General features: G+C 45.0%; 1 protein-coding gene across 2 annotated transcripts in view; it reads left to right on the top strand.

Annotated features, from left to right (window-relative positions):
* The first annotated feature begins 7,362 nt into the window (after window positions 1–7,362).
* Window positions 7,363–19,545, top strand: part of LOC311512106 (nuclear receptor subfamily 2 group F member 5) — a 34,020-nt gene continuing 21,837 nt past the window's right edge. The window contains exon 1 of one of the 2 annotated variants that reach the window (XM_084613141.1): window positions 7,363–7,618. Coding sequence is in view for 1 of the 2 variants with exons in the window: in XM_084613140.1 (XP_084469266.1) it covers window positions 9,939–10,335 (397 nt within the window). In the remaining variant the exon portion in view is untranslated. Of the gene's footprint in view, window positions 7,619–9,925; window positions 10,336–19,545 lie in introns of those variants that run through there. The other variant, XM_084613140.1, reaches the window with a different exon arrangement.

The following is a 19,545-nucleotide window of genomic DNA, read 5'->3' as shown; positions in this document are numbered from 1 at the left end:
TTGTCCTAAACAGGGATAGGTTTAAGTACATGCTTAAGCACTGTCCTAAATCAAGGCATTAGGAGGTCAGATTTACCAACAGGATCAGCACTCAGAATTGGGGTTTGATTTTCTAAAGAGCTCAGGCATCAGAATAAGTGACTGGATTTTCAACTCATGGAGTGTTTAGCGCTTGGGAATATCTAGCTCCAATTGTGGGTGCTGGACACTTGAAAATGTAGCCCGGGGCTCTTTGGAAAATCTTGTTCTTACAAAGGAGGGGTTGGGGGAAATACAAATAACCAAGTGAAGTTAAAAGGCTGGCTGGAAAAATCAGGTTTTTTAAATCTTCAAGTAAGTTCCTCCTCCTCCAACCTAATTCAAAGCTGAAGTCACACCTGAGGGAGTGAATCACCCTGAAAGCTGAGACCACCCTCCCCCCTCGACTTTATAAATCAGCCAACGGCCCTTGGAAGTTCTGACCTCAATACAAGGATTTCACTCCATCTTGAGGTAAAAGGTAATGAATTTTTCCTAAAAGGGAACCCCAAGCAAATTTATGGAGCTGATGGCCCTCTGGCCCTGCAGAGAATGAATAATGAAATTTCAAGTGAACGGTTTTATGAGCAATTATAGGAAACAGCTTATTTACAGTCTCCTTTGACCAACCACATAGCTTAAAAGGATCCTGGAGATGTGTGTGTATCTTAAAGACATCACTGACTGTTGAGTTCGAACGAGTCCCTTATGTTCTTAAAGGGGCACTCCAAGGCCAGATCCTCAGCTCGTGTAAATCAGTGTAACTCCATCAGTGGAGAACCTTGCTGATCCACACCAGATGAGGATCTGGCCTGAGAAGATTAAGCCTCAGATGGAAGGTTTGTTCGTTTTTAAGTTTTGAAAGAAACAAATGGGAATGAAAGTGGTTTCCTGGCATTTTCTTGGAAAAGAGAAAAAATGGGATTGGAAACAGTTCTGAGCCCGACCCTGCATTTCGATTCATACAGACAGCCCCTCTTAAGTGAAGGAAGGTGTAGATCTGATCACAGGATCGGGACCATAGCTTGCATTTGTGCCTTCCTGGGAATCCAAGCTCAACAGAATCTTGGTAGCATGTGAGGAAAGTCAGAAAGTGACACTGACCAGAAGCAAAAAGAAAAAGAAAGAAAGAAAGAAAGAAAGAAAGAAAGAAAGAAAGAAAGAAAGAAAGAAAGAAATTGACCAGTTTGTGAATTTAATTGTTCTAAGTTCATGTCAGGGGGATATTGCCTCTTGATTTCAAACCAAACCATTGAAACAATCAGAACCCCCACCCCACACAGACACATAGAGAATCCATTGTTTCCATTTTTACACTGAACTGCGGCAGACTTTGGGAATTTCATCAGCGCTGTGTACATGCTGGTGCAGTGCAGACAAAGCTCAGAGTTACACACCTCACTACTGAGTCCCCTGGGCCTGATCCTCCAATGTCCTGCCCCTTGCCCAGTTATTTACACCAGCGCCAGGCAAGTGTAAAATGCTGCCTTTCTGATTTGCCCTCACTGCAGATGGGTGTCGATGACTACACGAGGTGCCAGGCAATGATGAATCAGGCTCTCAGTGTCTTGATTTAAAGAGTTTCTGGTAACTATGGACACAACAAGTATAATTATCGGCCACTTAACGATGCAATCAAGACATTGAAGCAATCCTGAGCAAAGCTAAATATATCTATTTAGACACATGTGTATGATATATAGATATGTTTGCTGGACTGCAAAACCAGAGTTCCTTTTCCCACCACATGGAATGTGGCTAGTTTAACAGGGGAGCCCTTTAGATTTCCTGTGACCTGGGAGCACAAGCGCATTGCATCCTGGTGCTCAACCAAAATTAGAGCCCCAGATGGTGATTTACAGTCAAAAACTGTAAGGTGAGAAGCGAGCTCCATTCCAGCTCTAAGTTAAAGTGACAGCATTTCCAGTTCAGTAAGGCCAGACTAGTCAAAAGAGCTGACAGAGAACTCTGGATGATGCTCTTGAGAATCCATCCTGCTGCAGTGCTGCCAACTCTCAAGATCTTTTCACAAGCCTTGCAATATTTTGTGCTTTTCTTAAAGCCCCAGCTCCCGGATTCATGTGATTACGTGGGAATCATTTTTTTTAAAGTGAGTTTCTAGCACTCACAATTGTGAAGGGAAGCCAGAAAACATGTAGTGAGCATGACTCCAATTACTAAATTTTAAAAAGGGCGGGGGAGGGCAAAAAAAAAGAACCCAACATTTATTATTATTTTGGTAAAATCTCTTGATTTTTAAGCCAATCTCTGGATTTTTTTGGAGCCCAACTCATGGTTTTTGAGCAATTGGGATTAGCAAAGCTTCCATTGGCTCCCAGGTTTGACCTGACTCTCCATTGCCTTTGTGTAGTAATTTGCACCACTGCAGTCTAGGGATGATAATATTTTGCACCCACTTTGCACTAGTGTAAATGACAGCATAAGGTGGACAACCAGACCATTTAACGGTTTGTCTTTCCTCCGCTTTTCCTAACAGACACACGAAAGCAGGGTGTCTTCTTCATTGCTTTAGGAATTTCACTCATTCCTGCTAGTCCTCCCTCCCCTCTGATGCATCACTTGGTTGCCATGAAGACAGAAATGATGTCAGAGGATTATGACCTCAGACGGGGAATAGGCAGAGGGAGGCTGAATCTCCAAGCAACAAAGACCCTATTTTCATGCAAGTGGGGGTGAAAAATACAAAGAACATATCATGCCGAATGGGTCAGGGAGTGTGGACTAATGATTACAGCTCGCGGAGGGACAGGGAGTCAGGACTCCTGGGTTCTATCCCTGTTTCTGGCACAGAGCATGGGTCTAGTGACTGGACTCTTGGGTTCTATTCCTGCCGCTAGTGAGGGAGGGTGGGCTGTGAGCGAGAGGCTGGCAGCTGAAATTCCTAGGGCATATTCCCAGGTCTCACATATGCTGCACGGCCTTGGGAAAGTCACTTTATTTCTATGCCTGTTTTCCAGTCTGTAAAACTCCAAAGGGCAGTGGGGATCTTCACCGATTAATGCAAGTGCTTTGAGCTCCTCAGACCAAAGGTTTGCTCCACAAGGGATTTGCAGCCAGTGTTTTCTGAGCTGCACGTTGCATTCTGTATCAAGGGCCCAGAGGTGCATTCTCCAAGCCCCAGTGTCACAGGCTATGCCGGTTTGACTAGTTCATCCAAGACACCTGAGCTGTGAGGAGCCTGCAGGTAGCCTCTGCTGACAGGCAGGAAAGGGAAGGGATGTCTCATGAAGGTCGGCGTGGAATTGGAAGAATCCAGTGAACAGGTGTGACAGAGAGTGGATACCTCCTTACAAGAGTGTAAACTGTTTGCATCTTCTTCCGCTAACCTAACAGCAATCTGGTAAGAAAGACAGTCTCAGCTGGGTGTGTGTATCAAATAATACGACAAGTTACACTGTGGCAACACTACTGAGGACTGTAGCATTTTGGACCATAAGAACAAGAAACTCTAATGTGCCTATCACCATGGCATCTGGTATCAGTATTATACAAATTAAACTGCATCAGACAGTCTAGCTCAAGTACCAGTTGCTGCAAAGCAAGGTGCAAGAAATGGCCTGTATGTGAAGCAGGTGGCTCGCAAGTTGCTCTTTAATCCGTCTCCTGCGGCTCTTTGAAGGACACAATATTAAAACACTGGGTAATTTAATTATTAACCAGTCTAAGTCATTAACCAATCAGAATGTATTTACTATGTTATTAACCAATTGTAGTTGATAATAATACTTGGTCAGTCATTTTGCTGTGAGAATAATCTCTCTCTCTCTCTCTCTCTCTCAACTAAATATGAATATATAGTACTATAGTAAATTAAACAATGAATTCACACTCCTGTGGCTCTGTTGGGTACTGTTGGTTGCTAATTTAGCTCCTGAACTACTGAGGTCTGAGTATCACTGAGCTAGATGATCCCTTCTGCCCTTAAAAATCTATGGGTGAAATCCTGCCCCAGTGAAGTCAATGGGAGTTTTGCCATCCCTGCTCTGATCTAAAATATTTTCCCCCTTCTATCAAAGGGAAGCAGATGTTGGGGCCTGGCAGGTTGGTTTCTTACTGGAGGAGAAATTAGTGATGTAAAATCTGGGTATTTTCTTGGTGTGATTTGTTTTATTTACACCAGTCCTGGAACAGAGATGGTCACAAATGGCATGAAAGCAAGCCCCTTATAGGAATCTCAGTCCAACTAGCAGTTCCAGGCTCCCAGGCAGCAATTCTGTCTCAAGAATTAACCCCAGTTAAATACATTAGGGGAGAGAGAGAAAGAGAGACAGAGAGCAAACTCTCTTGCTGCTTGCCAAAGCTCCCCTGCCAAGATTTCCATCACAACACTAAAAACAACGGGGCATTTCTTGTAAGACTGTATGTTGCTCGCATGCTAAGACAAAGACTCTTTGTAACAGCACCACCTGGTGATGCCTGCCATAACAATACAAAGCAAGAGACAACAAGCAGCTCCAACAAAGAGGGCACAAGGTAAAAGATGAGTATGATCAATACTATATCCTCAAGAGGGCATTGCTACCTATAGCTAGCTGTATGTGCCCCAGTTAAATTCACCATTCATGGCAGTCCCTTTTCTTACGGGAGGGAAGGGAAATCCATTGAAAGCAAGACAGTGGGCCGCACAGAGAATGGCACCAATTCAGCACCTGTGGCAAAGGGATCAGGATGCGACCCTGCTCGTTCATTCCTTTGCCACAGGGTGATCTGGAATGTAGGAACTCTATTTAAGGAGAGGCACCACGGCAGTTTGTAGGAAGGAGGTTCTCAGCTCTGGCAGACAAAGAGCCGAGCTGCTTTATGTCGCCGCCATGCCTTCGCCGTCCTCCCTGGTTTGGTTGAGAATCCGTCAGTTTCTTTCACTCTCTCCTTTTAGTCTTCTGTTTCTGTGGAGTTTTAATTTTGCAACCTCCCCCCCCCCACCACTCCGTTCTACCTTTCACGGCACAGCGCTGGAGCTGCATGCTGATGAGATAGGAATCGGCCGACTTACAGTCAATCATTCTCCCAGTAATCTTTATTTTAAAATAACGATCCCCGTGCCCCACTCATTTTCTGGGTCATGGGTAGGCCAGGTTAGGTAGTGAGAGCATGTGATTTTGGAGGTGGTACCTGGGACAACTCTGTTAACAAAGTCACATTTCTTTCTGGGCAAGAAACCCCCATTTTTTCTCCCAATAGCTCATCTGGGAGGGGAGACCCCCCCCCCAGACTTCTGGATGTGTTTTAAAGCACATTTGTAAGGATTGTTCAAGAAGGAAGGATGCTGTGTGTGCCCGCGTGTAATGTGTAGCTTCAATTAGACACTTAAAAATCTCACATGGATTTTTTTTTCACTCATTCAAATTGTCACGTCTTGACAGCTCTGTGCAGATGTATTCCCATCAGCTGAACAATAGGTCACTTTATTATTATTAATTATTATTATTATTATTATTAGGCATGTGGTCAGCCTTTTTCGGAACTTTATGATTAATTCATATGAGTTCGTTTCCTTATTAAAAATATTTAGCACTTAGATAGCGCTTTACCTTTTCAAAACGTGGTGCAAACATTAGCTGTTTTTCATTCAGCTATTTAATCTTGCCAATTGTTCTTTCTGTTTTGAGTGTTAAATCTGTGTTTTAAATCAACCTAACAAATGGTTCAAGTAATATAGCATTACCTGCTGTGAGTATTATTGTGGAAATGTGTTTTCCCACCAGTTGGTTGCTTTTTTAATCTCATCCTTACATTAATTTTTTGGTTCTTTTCAGTTCTCTCTTTTAATTTAATTTGTCAAAAATCTAAAAATATAAACAAAAATATAAGGGTTAAGTAATTGAAATTTATATTAATTATATTATATTATCAACCAAATCTGCAACAGTGGGAGTTATATGGCTACCCTATCTAAACTATTTTTGTAATCTATTTAAAAAACAATTAAAATAATTTCTATTAGGCTATATATTTAGGCTGCTCTTTACAAACATAGATAAGTGCATGCTAGAAATATTAAGGTAAGTAAATGCATCAGGAGTTTTAGCTTTTAAATCTTTGAAACGACCCTGCTCTAGCTAAGGCGGAACTTGCATTATTTGTATAGTAATAGCATTGTGCTGGATCAGTGATTTTCAACCTGTGGTCCAGGGACCCCCGTGGGCCCGCAGTTTATGTCTAAGGATTCCACGAAAGGTTGTCCAAACCTTAGAACAGAGGTTTTTCGACCTGTGGTCTGCAGACCCCTGCCGTCCGCAGACTATGTCTACGATTTCTGTGTCTGCACCTCCATTTGAAATTCTTTAGGCAGCCAGCAAATGGAAAAAAAAAAAGGTTGAAAACCAGTGCGCTAGATTGTACACTCAGTGAAGAAATCTTGTATATTTTATTTGACTGTAAAAAATAAAAAGTGTAGCACCATTAGGGTGCTGACGCACAGAATATATAAAATAATAATAATGAATTAATAATACCTGAACTAAGCTACCTACCTATATCACCCTGGTATCTAGGGAAGCATCATCATAACATCCAGGGCTTTACCTCTTCAAACATTCACTAATCGGTCTGTCGAATAACTGATCTACTGGCATGCTGCAGATCTTGCCTTTGCAGGGGGACATTCCTCTACTTGTCTCCCCCAGCTCTAACTTCTCCGATCCCACTCACCAGGTTAAATCAGAGCCTTCTGCGTTAACAGGGAGCAAAGCCAGGCCAGGGTTTAGTCATTAGACTTATGCAAGGCTGTGAGACGTGAGCGATGCAAGGTGGCACTTAGCCCCAGGGGCATGCATTAAGCCGCAGCAACAAGCCGCCGCCACCACTGTGTCACTTTCTCTCCCACCAAGTGCCAGACCGCCCTGCCCTCTCGCAAGTGGGACCAAGTGACAGCAGGAAGAGGGACCCTCGCCAGTGGCGTCCCCACGCCCTTTTAAATCGCTCCCCGCGCTGACTTTACACCCATTGACCAGGGCCAGCCACGCCCACCCACCGCCTCCCGAGGGCTGCACCAATCAGGGCCCTCTGCAACGTTGATTGAGGGAGGGCTCCGCGGCGTTGCAAGGGCTGGTTCCATCCCCAGCCCCCTCCCCTACTTGGAATGTTGGGCCTTATAAGGAACGTGTCTCCATGGCCACATTGTCAATGAATTCCACTGTCAGAGTTCAGCCGCTCGCCACGTGATCCTCCCAGGGAACATCTTCGGGGGGAGGGGCCGGGGGGGGGGAATTGACAAGCAAAAGGGCCATTCTTTCACTTTAAAAGTTTGTGTGTGTTGCGATTTCCCCCCCTTCTTCCCCAGCCCCACCTTCCCCCCCAAGCCCCCCCCTTGCTTCTGTCCAAGGAGGGGGAAGAGAAGACAGAGGAAAATTCAAAAGGTGGAATCTGTCTCCATCTCATTTCAGATCTTGACTTTTATGAGCCTGCAAGTCATACGCAGACACACACACACACCAAGGGGGGGGGGGGAGAGAAAATCTTGTGAAATGTGCGTGTGATTAATAATCTAGCTTTTAAAAGACACAAACCAGCAGCTACACTGTAGAGCATCATCCCCCCAAGGCTGAGACAGAAGAGAAAAGACACTGCCTTTCCCAAGGTACAGTACGTTTCTTTTAAATGATCTCTATTTAGCTCTGCTCCCATTGTTTCCCCCCCCCCACCCCACTTTTGCCTCTTCTGGACGCGTTTCTTTTCCGATTTACATATTTTGGTACACCTTTATCCCCCTTCAAAATAAAATCACTTTAAACAAAATTGCCAGGGGGGTGCAAAGTAGAAAGAAGCCCGTCTGGTTGCCGGCTAGAAATCGAAACGAGAAGGGAAAACGAAGGGAAATATTCCGATTCAGACCAAACAAAACACGCACACCCCGATACTTGCACAGAAGTATTGGCAGATAATCGCGTGTGTGAAAGAGACGCGGGGATAGTCCCTCCTATAAAGGGAAGGGAGAATCGGAGACGGATAAACTCTGCAAAACCCAAGATGATTTAAACGCTGCCTTATTTTGTACGTTATTTTTATTTGTTCCCTTACCCTTTTACGCCCAACTTTTCCGCCTGATCAGAGGCAGTGAAATTGACTAGAGAAACAAAGCGCGGACCCGAGCCTAGTCTGCGAATTTGGTGGGCTATCTGGATTCCTGTGTTTGCATTAACTGAGGACAAGCGAGGAACCATCCGCTCTCCCAATGTATGCAGGATCCCTCGGTGCGTGGGGAGGGCGTGTGGTTTTATTTGAGATCTTGGCGACCGGTTGTGTTTGTAATTAGGGTTCTCTGGGGTTGATTAGGAATTAATCGCTTTTAAATTTGGATGCACGTGAGGGGGACCTGGGGAGAATCTTTTTTTTTTTTTTTTAGATCTGTTGCCAACCTGCGCGGTGTGTGTTCGGCCTCTGGCATGTCATTCAGATGGGTTTGGAAGAGAAGCCAGGGTCCAAATTGGCTGAGAGTTTATTGTGAAATACTTAACGCTTGATAGCATTTTGATGGATTTTTTTCCCTCTTCCCCCTTTTCTCCCTTTCTCTGTCTTCCCTCCCGCCCCATACCAGATCCGTAAGGAATCGGAAGTCCCTTGGGAGTTTCTGCGTCCAGCAAAGTTTTGTTGGGGTTGTTTTAATGGGGTGGGGAAGACGAGAGCGGTGGATTTTTGGAGTGGCTGAAATGACAATAAAACCCTCCAGGAATCTGGCTTCGTCATTTTAGCTCTCTTCTTCCTCCCCCCCTCCCCCCCCCCCGATTATAATTCTGCTCTTTGCAAATACCAAATCGACATTGCAAATATTAATTATCTGTTATTCTAGATACACACCCAACAGGGAGAGAGAATTTAATCTAAACAAACCTCTCTTCTCCCGTGTCCCCCACGCCAGGACAGAAGGGGGCAAGAGAGGGTGTTTTTAGAAAGGAGCTGATTGTCTCTCTCTCTCTCGGTTGCTGGAGAATTTGGGAGCCACGAAGAAACTGAACGAATTCCATTGCGATCATAGGGGAGAGACTTCAAAATACCACCCCCTTCTTATTGATTCCTTTCCTTGCTGGGTGGATTAACTTTCTTTCTCTCCTCCGCCGTCGATTTATCTGCTCCCTCTTCCCTTCTTCCTACCCTCGCCCCGATCCCGACTCTCCGGCTCTCCTCCACCTCTCCTTCCCTCCTTCCCCCCATCCCGACTCCTCTCCTCTACCTCCCCTTCCCCCCATCCCGAGTTCTCTCCTCCATCTCGCCTTCCTCCCTCCCCCCATCCCGAGTTCTCTCCTCCACCGCTCCTTCCTCCCTCCCCTCATCCCGAGTCTTCTCCTCTACCGCCCCTTCCTCCTTCCCCCCATCCCGAGTTCTCGCCTCCATCTCTCCTTCCCCCCGTCCCGAGTCCTCTCCTCCTCTCCTTCCTCCATCCCGCCGTCCCGAGTCCTCTCCTCCACCGCTCCTTCCTCCTTCCCCACGTCCCGAGTCCTCTCCTCCACCGCTCCTTCCTCATCCCCCCATCCTGACTCCTCTCCTCCACCGCTTCTTCCTCCTTCCCCCCGTCCCGACTCCTCTCCTCCACCGCTCCTTCCTCCTTCCCCCCGTCCCGACTCCTCTCCTCCACCGCTCCTTCCTCCATCCCCCCTTCCCGACTCCTCTCCTCCACCGCTCCTTCCTCCTTCCCCCCGTCCCGACTCCTCTCCTCCACCGCTCCTTCCTCCTTCCTCCCATCCCGACTCCTCTCCTCCACCGCTCCTTCCTCCTTCCTCCCATCCCGACTCCTCTCCTCCACCGCTCCTTCCTCCTTCCCCCCGTCCCGACTCCTCTCCTCCACCGCTCCTTCCTCCTTCCCCCCGTCCCGACTCCTCTCCTCCACCGCTCCTTCCTCCTTCCCCCCATCCTGACTCCTCTCCCCCCCCTCTCCTCCTGCCCCTGCCCCTCCCCCCGCTAGTATGGCCATGGTCGTGAACCCTTGGCAGGAGGAGATCCCCGGGGGCCCGCCCGGCGCCCAGCCCCCGCCGGGCCTGCCGTGCGCTCCGGAGCCCGGCGTGGCCCCTCCGCCGCCGGGCCCCCCGAAGGGCGCGGTGGCCGCGGGCGCGCCGGAGGCGGGGGAGAAGGGGGGCGCCCCGCCGAGCGTGGACTGCATGGTGTGCGGGGACAAGTCCAGCGGGAAGCACTACGGGCAGTTCACCTGCGAGGGCTGCAAGAGCTTCTTCAAGCGCTCGGTGCGCCGCAACCTCAGCTACACCTGCCGCAGCAACCGGGAGTGCCCCATCGACCAGCATCACCGCAACCAGTGCCAGTTCTGCCGCCTCAAGAAGTGCCTCAAGGTCGGCATGCGCCGGGAAGGTGAGCGCCCCCCGCCCGGCCCGGCCCGGCCCGGCTCGGCCCTGGCCCCGCCCGGCCCTGGCCCCGCCGCTCCTTCGCTCTCCAGCCTCGCCTGGCTGCCTTGCCTTTCCTCCGGGGTCTCCCTGTCCGTGTCCCCTCCTCTCTGTCTCTTCCTGGGGTCCCTTCCGTCCCTCTGACCTCCCTGTCTTTCTCTCTGTGTGCTCTTCTCTCTGCCTCTGGGTTCCCTTTCTCCGTCTTCTCCTTCTTTCTGTTCTTCCCTCTCGCTTCTCTTTCTGTCTTTTTCTTTCTGGGTTCTCTTCTCTTCTCTCTGTCTCTTCCTGAGTTCCCTTCCCCCTCTCTGCTCTCCCTTTCTCCCTGTCTTTCTTCTCTTTCTTTTTGTTCTCTCTTTTCATCCCTTCTGTGTTTCTCTTTCATTTCTCTCTCTCTCTGTTATCTTGCTTTCTTTCCCCTGGTTTCTTTCGATGTTCCTTCCCTAGTCTCTCTCTCTCTCTCTCTGTGTTCTCTGGATCTCTCTCTCCTCTCTCTCTGTTCTTTCTTTCTTTCTCAGGAAGAGGAGTGACAGAGGGGAAAAAAGGAATGCAAAAGGGGAGAAAGAATGAAAGCTTTTCTTTCTCTGGTCATTCCTCTCTCTCATTCCGAAGACAGAGAAATGAAAAAGAGCAAGAAAATCTCTCTTTTTAAATTCTTTTTCTTTTATCTCTCCCCATTCTCACTCTTGAATGTCTTCATGCCTTTCTTTTCTATGTCTCTACCATTTTCTCATTCATCCACTTTCTCTTTTCTCACTACTTTCCTTTTCCTTCTCTAAATCTTTCTTCCCTTCCGATTCCCTCCTCCTCTCTCTCCATCCCCTTTTCTATTTCCCTAAATGTCTCTCTCCCTCCCCTCTCTAATGACATCTCTCTTTTATTTCTTTCCCTCTATTTTCTCACTCTCTCCTATCCCATCCTTTCTCTGCTCTCTAGACAGGATGCCCACCTATGCGGAACTGTCTGATCAGCTTCCCCCTCACTGAAGGCAACAGGGTCATGTGTACCAGGCATCACCCTTCCACTTGACAGTCCTCCTTGCAGGAGCCCTGTGGTTCCCTATGTATTCTCTTCCTTCCTTCCTTGCAACCCTGCTATCTATCCCCCAAAGCCCTAGCCAGGGTTCTTCCTCTCTAGCTGCGAGTTTACAGTTGCTACGCTGCCGTCTTAGGGACTTGGTATGTTCTTAGTATCATTCCCATCCTAAATACTCCCCAGTGCCAAGAGAATTCCAGATACCATTTCTTAACAGGGATCCTGGTAAAGTGGAAACCCACAGGCTAGAAATGTGTCAGAATTGCTTTTGACGAGTTCTCAACTCATCTCTGTTTTATTTGCTGCCCCCCTGCATTTCAGACTGGTTTTCCTTCCTGTTCCATGTAGCTATTTTGTTTTTTAAATGAAGGGCAAACTTCAGATACCTGTTGCAGGGCAAATATCAGGGAACTTTCATTCAACTGAATTAAACATTGCACCAGCCTTTGGCTGAAATTTCTGATCTACACAAAATCAGATGGTTTGTCCTTTTTGCCAATCCCAAATTCATCAGCCTCCCCCTTAACATTCCTGCATACTGATTCCCCAGTGTTGTCTACTGTACTTCCCCATTTGGGCCTGAGAAAGTAAAGCCTGGATATTTGTTGATTGTTCTTTAGCAAGAGAAAAGCAGAATCCTTAAAAGGCTAAATTTCCCCAAGACCCTTTGCTTGTAGATTACAACAAAAGGATCATGGGAAATAACCCTAATTCATATTTAACTTGACTATCTGATCAGTGAAATTAATCCTTCGAACCAGTGAACCTTATAGTTTCTCTTGGGTTTTTAAATAGGGCTTGATTTAGAGAGAGTTTCTCTGCAGAGGTAGGAATTTTCACTGTGCCCATATTCATTTTATTTAGAACTAGGTAGGCAGTGAAAACCAGTAGGAATAGAAATATTCTTTTTTAAAAAATGCATCTGTATGTCTGTGATAGGAATAAAAAAAAAAGGGCCAAAGCTGATTACACTGAATTCACCATCCTTATATTAACCATTATCAGGGTTTAAAATTAAACTAGAATTTAGCAGTGATGCAACATGCATGGTTTCCTCACACAAATATATTGAGCGGAAACAACAACATACCTAGCATTCAAATAGCATCTTTCATCAGATCTCAAAGCCCTGGAGAAATTTTTTTATTAAGTTACACTCGCGCAAATGTAGGATTGCAGAAAGCATGCGACAGCATGGGAGTCTCTCAGTATAAGATACACGTATAACAATAATACTCAGTATGTATGGTAATTCCTTCATAATGCGAACTACCTTCTTTAACTAGTAACAATCAAGAATCCATACAACTTAAATAGGAATCACATTATTTTTGAACTTTGCACAAATGATCAGCATTTCAACCATACTATTAAAGACTTCTCTTGTACATTTAATTTTCTCAGTTAAGGAATGAGTTGGAAAAAGTGGTAAAGTTTCTCTCCCATGATGGGACATATTTAAGAAAACATCAAGGCAAATCCCTTCCCTCCCCACTCTCCAGAGTAAGATTTTTCTTTGAAAACTTTGCCCCCTCCCTTTCTGTGAACATGCCCAGTAATTTGGCTGCAATAATGCATTCATGGCATTTAATCTTCTTTTGGTGAGATGATTACTGCATATCTCCAATGGGTACTAGTAGCAGATCTTAGCAACTCTTGCTACTCTCGTTTGTTTATATATACTTATATATACACAAGAAAGTTGCTAATAAATTTATTCTGCATAAATGACCATTCAAATCATCAGCATAAAATCCTTATGATTTATCCCTGATCCAGCTGGGAGCTGGGATAGCTCAATCTATTTCCTTCCCTCCTTATTTTCTTTTCAGTTGTGTGTGTTAATTTCTTTATTAAGCCCTCTGTCAAATCTGGCGATTAATGCTTCTCAGATCATGGGCATGGCTTTGAGAAAAGGAAGTTAGAAAGGGGACAGTTTTACCTCTATTATTCCCTTTACTGAGGCCCTTATAATGCATTTGGGTGACATGGTGCTAGGCACCCGGCAAAACGCTATGTTGGAGAGTTTCACAGGGCAAAAGTTCTTGCAGTCTGGAGCCATATTCACACCCAGAAACCTCTGCCTTAAAAGTCATCTCTTTAAAATAAAATTGACGTTCTAGTGGTGGTTAGGCAGGGACCCCTGGGCTAATGCAAAAAGATGCCTGCTGTCCAAATGCACGCATCATACAGTGGTCAGATTCTCACTGGGTGTAAATTAGTCCAGCTAGGCTGAAATCAACATGTGCTGAGGATTTGACAAAGTCTTTTTTTCTTTTTCTTTTTTTTTTTGTAAATAGAGAGAGAAGCTGAGTCAGGTAACTTATTGAACTGCTGAGCTAAACATGACGTCTGTCATAACCCTACACAGCATTAGGTAGCATAATAAGAAAACTGTTGGCCTGTGTTCATTAACAAACATGTCTTTATAGCCCAAGGTGAGCTTAGATCACTACAATTCTGGTTGAGCGGACACTAAATTTTTTTCGTGGTTACTCAACATTTGAAACATCTATGTTGAGAGATTCAAAAGCATTTTTAAACAGCTCTCTTCTCTGTATTCCTTTTGATTTTTTAATATCCATTTTACTTGGAATTTTATACCAGGTAAATATTTACATTGTCAAGTAAGCTTCAACTATTAGATGAACATAAACAAAGACATCTCTCTATCAAGATACATCTACTTATCTTTTTCTGATTATGTAATGCTACATTATATAATTTGTTCCATACCAATTTAAATTTGGGATAATTTTTTGATTCAAAGGATTTCAGGAGTTGTTTGAATGATTCCCTTGCTTCTATGCAGAACACACACATGCAGCTGAAATTATTGAGCGTAGGTTCAGAAATGATATTTTAATTCTTTGCCAGTTATCGTAGGCTGGGAATGATAGCTGGAGAAAGCCCACAAAACCCCACTCAAAAAAACAAAAAATCAAATTTCCATCCAAATCCTTAAATGCAATTTACAAAAACTGGGCTCTACGGAACAATTCTGGAGTGTATTAATGAATTCCAAACATAGAATTCAAATTGTATCTTACAAGGGATGTTTCTTATTGCAGCCTTTTTCCTCAGATCAAGAATATTTAAGGGAAATTTAATTACAAATAGACTTGCATAAAGGTTTGGTAGCGAGTGATGACTTCATCTGGAAAGTCATTTAACTTTAAAAAGGGGCACATGGAAACAAATAGATTGAACAAGGGTATGGGAATGGTCCAGTATATGTGCTGATTTTCAGAACGTTACGTTTCATTTTTTTTTAGTTTCATCAATATTATTTGATTGGGGTGAATTCACTCCGAATATAGTGGCATTGAGTGAACTTTCAATAGCTCTATTCCCCAATCCATTTCCCAGCAATAGAATAGTCTGAATTTTTGCTTTTCTGCCCCTCGCACTTGGCATTGGAAACGGGTCACGTTGCGTTCCCCGCAGATTAGGTCTTTTGTTAATTATTATAACGATTAGGAGAAATCCCCTTTTGCCATTTAAACACCTCTGTCACTTTTGGTGGGCAAACGGCTAGCAATCTATTAGCCATCTCACTGAAGTTTAACCGCCCAGTTTAAAGGATTTGCCACCAGGGTCATAAGGAAGGTTTGTTATTGTTAAATGCATTTCTAAAGCATCTGCCCTCACAGTATCTGGCTGATTTTACATGCTCACTAGGTACATTGCATTTATGCAATAATCTACCGCGGCGATAATCTTCCAAATTTGGCCCAAAATAATGGAAATGTTTCTGTGATTTATTTATTGATTTGTTTGTTTGTTTAATTCCAGAGAGAATAGGAATTTTTTTTTTCTTTTTAACCAAGCAACCATTTCCTTGGCTTGCTGGCTTCCCCTTTGCAGCACTGTGCATCAGGGCCTGAAAGTGAAATTGACTAGAAACTAGTGACACTGGCAGGTCACTGCCCCAAAAAAGTGAATTAGAATGTCACAATTCTCTCTGGCTTACAAATAATCGAGGGAGTAGAATTTTAAGAAGTGCCGGGCATCTATTGAGATGCACTGGTGGAAACCTGGATGGTTTAGGTAGGTTCCGAAATGGGAACTGAGCTCTTTCGAAAAGTTGGTCTGTAAAGCTGAGTAATATTAGGGAGGAGAGAGAGGGGGCATTTATTTTAAAAATAAGTTCGATTTTTTAAATTTGAGTGTCTGTGTAGCCCTTTGATTTTTTTCAAAGCCATTTGATTTTTTTTTAAATAAAACAGGAATTATTTTAGGCATAAAAAATCAGCAATTTTTTGGGTGGTCACCAGTATTTTGCTAGCAATCACCAAAGATTAGAAACAATTCCCTCAGGGCCTAGGAAATACACGGCAGAGAAATCACCTCTTTTTCAGTTCTTAGATATCTCTTCTTTGTATTACTGCTATTACTAATTGCTGTATCCCCCTAAATTTACATGGTATTTCATGACAAAGAGAAAGGTGCCTTCCTTGTTTCTGATCAATAGACACAGAGCCATGTTTTGTTTTCTAAGCGAACTCCCGCACTCCCCATCTACTTACGTAGAGCTTCTGCCTAGATTCTGATCTGAGTTGCATTACTTGTGTAAATCCACTGCTGAACTCAACTCCTGATTTAGGCCGGTGTCATTTAGATCAGAATCTGCCCTTTTTTTTTTTTTTTCTTTCCCTGTGTGGAAGAAACTGTCCACAAAATATTGCTCTCCATGGGACATGTATTTTCTCAGCCAGCGTGTTGATAACTGGGCTTACCCTTACTGCTGAGACACGGGTGGATTTTTAAACTGTTACTACTACAGCTGCAAACAAATCAATTATGAGACTCTTTGGTACTCGTGGAAGGTAGACGGTTCATAGAACTCTGATATATCCTGGTATTGCATGTCCCCGACCTCCCAGGAATGTTGTTAGGCTTAATTTGTTAATGTCTGTGAGGTCCTTTTAGGTGCAAGGTCTTATAGTAGATTTAGGCATCTCTTCAGCTGGTCTAAGCTGTCATGGTTCCACTCAGCTATCACAATTGATACCAGCGGCAGATCTGCGCCATAGTATAACAGTGTATGCGTTCTTCTTCTTCTTCTATGAAATCCCCAGACAGTGAGACTTTGGCAAGGGGAAGCAGCCTTCTAAACTGAGGGGCAGATTTTCAGCGGGTGTATATTGTCATCACTTCATTGACTTCAATGCCAGCAGCGGTCAGCCTCTCTTTCTGGTGTTACATATTGACAATTTACATTGACTGACCATCGGGCCCCTGAGTGCCTAAACTTCCCTTGTTGCCCTGTTAGCTGGTTGGAAAAACCCAGTGCTAGGAATCCTTTCACGCGGCAAAGACAGCTATTGACCACAGGTCTCGGGCCCCTGAAATGCAAAGGCCACTCTCATTCACTTGAGCAACGTCATTGATTTGCATAGGACTGCTCGTGGAAGTAAGGGTTGGGAGATTGGGCCCCTTGTTTTTGAGGCAGCGGTGGTAGAGAAACCACTCACGTTTTCATTAAACAAAGCCCCTCTCTCCCCCTCCTGCATTACTCTCATGGCTTTATGGGGAAGCGTGCCTGGCACAACATGACTGGTCTGTACATGCTTAGAGCAAAAACCCGTTTACAGTGCCGCGGAAGGAAAGACACTGGTTGTTTTTAGTCAATTCCAATTCCATCTTGTCTCTCTCTCTCCAGTTCTGTCTCTTGTCTATCCAATGAAACCTGTATCCTCCCCAATTTCTAAGATCCCCAGTGCCTCAGCGACTAGTATCTAATGAATTGTAGTTGCTCTCTGCTACGGAAGAGTTTTCGGACGTGTATATATCATTTTTGGTACATAAAAAAAGAACAAATCCTTTCTATTTTTTCCACCTAACTTCACAGCATTTGGTGCAACAGCTCGCTGGACCCTCAGCCTGCGCTGTAGTTCACGGCAGGAGCTTTAGGCTTTGACCTGAAAAGGATTCAAATACAGAAGCGGTCAAGTTAGTCCGTTCCCTCGCAATCCCGAGGACTGAGCTGGGGAAAAGGTTTTGCTTCCTGGCTTTGTGAACGTGGATGGGTTAATTCTCCTTTCCATGCCTCGGTTTTCCCCATGACAACCCCACGGGGGTTAGTGTTTGTAAAGGGCTTGGAGATCCTCAGAGGGAGGGTGGTCATTGGGAGAAGAGTTGTTATTACGTGTGTTATGGTAGCACCTGAAGGCTGTACATGAGATCAGGGCCTGATGGCGCTGGGTGTTGTTGAAGAGAATCCTTGTTCCAAAGGATTTACAGGCTAAGTAGACCGGATAAACAAAGGCGTGGAGGGGAAACTGAGGCACAGAGACGGGACATGACTACTTGACTTGCATCACGCAGCACGCTGGTGCTAGAACTGGGATGAGAGCCCTTATCGAGACCTCGCTGAGTCACAATCCACTGGACGATGCAAGGGTCTGATTCTGCCCTCCTTAGGAGGGCATAGTGCCAATGGGTTGTTCAGGGAGACTTGTCCAAATCAGGCCTGTGAGGCTGCGTCTTTCACCAATGGCGTGCCCTCGGTGTGTGCATTCTCGGGCTAAAACGATTAGGCGGTGATTTTCTACCAGTATAATCGTTCCAATGCAATCCCTAGTGGAGATCAGTACCAAGGTGCCTTATACCAGTGTGGTCTATGCCCCATCCCTTATGGAGGTATGCCAGTATAATCGTGTCCATATTACAAGGGCTTCGTATGGGGCTAGCTATTCCGTGTTCAGATAATCCCATATTCTGGTATAAGAGTGGGATTTTTCAGTTCAGTTTAACCCCCCGTCCCAAGGGATGTGAACTAAACCAAAACAAGGCCTTCAGATACTGGAGGAAAAGTTCTCATCTGCTTTAGGCCAGGGCTAATCTAGGAACACTAGAGTATACTAGACGGGCAAAGCCCTCCTAGTGTGGACCAGCAAAACAGTATCTCTTAGTCCGAGCGAAACAAGTGATACTGGTAAAAACTCAGCATTGCTACGCCAGCGGCTTGTGCCAGCTTAGGTCTGTTGGTCAGGGATCACACCTCTCTGACTGACAGAGCTATGCTGGAAGAAGTCTGTAGCCTAGACCTGACCTGAGGTTATCCTGAAAAAACTTTCCCATGAAGACAACACTTTTGAGTAAGTGAAAACCAGGTCCACCCATTCTGCCCCGGTTGCTTTTTCTATCCACTTAGCGCTTGGTGTAATGATAGCACAAGGGCGGGGGCCCAACAGAAAAGCTACTTTTTTGGTGTTTTCCACCAGTCTAAAACCAGCTTCCAGCTTTTCAGGCCCTTACTGGGTTTGGACGTTTGTTGCTGGGATGCGGAGCAGGCTGGCCGAGAGCAAGAAAAATCCCCCATCTCCTTTACTTGCCCCTAGAGCTGCACGACCAAATCAGTTTCTTTTGAATACAAAAATCTAAACTATGGGTGCTAAAGTCAAATGGCTCCCTCTAAACTCCTCCCTAGTTCTAAACACCATCTCTGCCAAGTCACGGAAACAAATTCCCTTCCCCACCCCCATTTTTCTGATGGTTTGCATGATCATTTGCTAAATAAATTGCAATCTGATCGGTTCCTCTGTCAGCAGCAGCAGGGGCTTTGTCCCATATTCCCCCCCACCCCTTTTCACACATACATAAACACCTCCCTCTAGGAATTTCACAAATACATTATTACCCGCACTCCAAATCCCAGATCCACAGAGTCAAGATTCTCCTGCACCTTCTGCGGCTGTACACCCCAAAGCAAAGTGGGCATGAGAATCAACCAGTGTCAGCTGACGGTGGCCTCGAAAGTTTTCCGTGATCCAAGTCCTGGGTTCTATCTTTTCTGTTAAATCTAGGGCTGGCGGAAACCTTCCCCAACCCCTCCAAAATGCAGGTGCAGGTTGACCAAAACGTTGCGTAAATTCGTCTCACGTTTGTCCAATTCTTTTGGCCGAAAAACAAAGAAAAAAAAATCGAAAAGTTTCATTTTGATGCTTTTGAAATGAAATGTTTCAATTTGAAGTGACTTTTTGTTTTGAAATTTACTTTTCAATTTGACCCAAAATTCCTTTCAGAATGGCCAGTGAACCAATCTCTCAATTATTCTCACAGCTCTTTTAATTAATACACCAAAAAATGGAAGAATCTATTGACCCCCACCTTTCCAATATGCCTAGCAATGGAGAGTGGA

Source organism: Lepidochelys olivacea (genome assembly GCF_965140295.1).
Source record: "Lepidochelys olivacea isolate rLepOli2 genome assembly, chromosome: 24".
In the NCBI taxonomy this organism is placed as follows: domain Eukaryota; kingdom Metazoa; phylum Chordata; order Testudines; family Cheloniidae; genus Lepidochelys; species Lepidochelys olivacea.
Note: the sequence above shows the minus strand (reverse complement) of the source record. Positions and strands in the feature narration are given on the sequence as shown.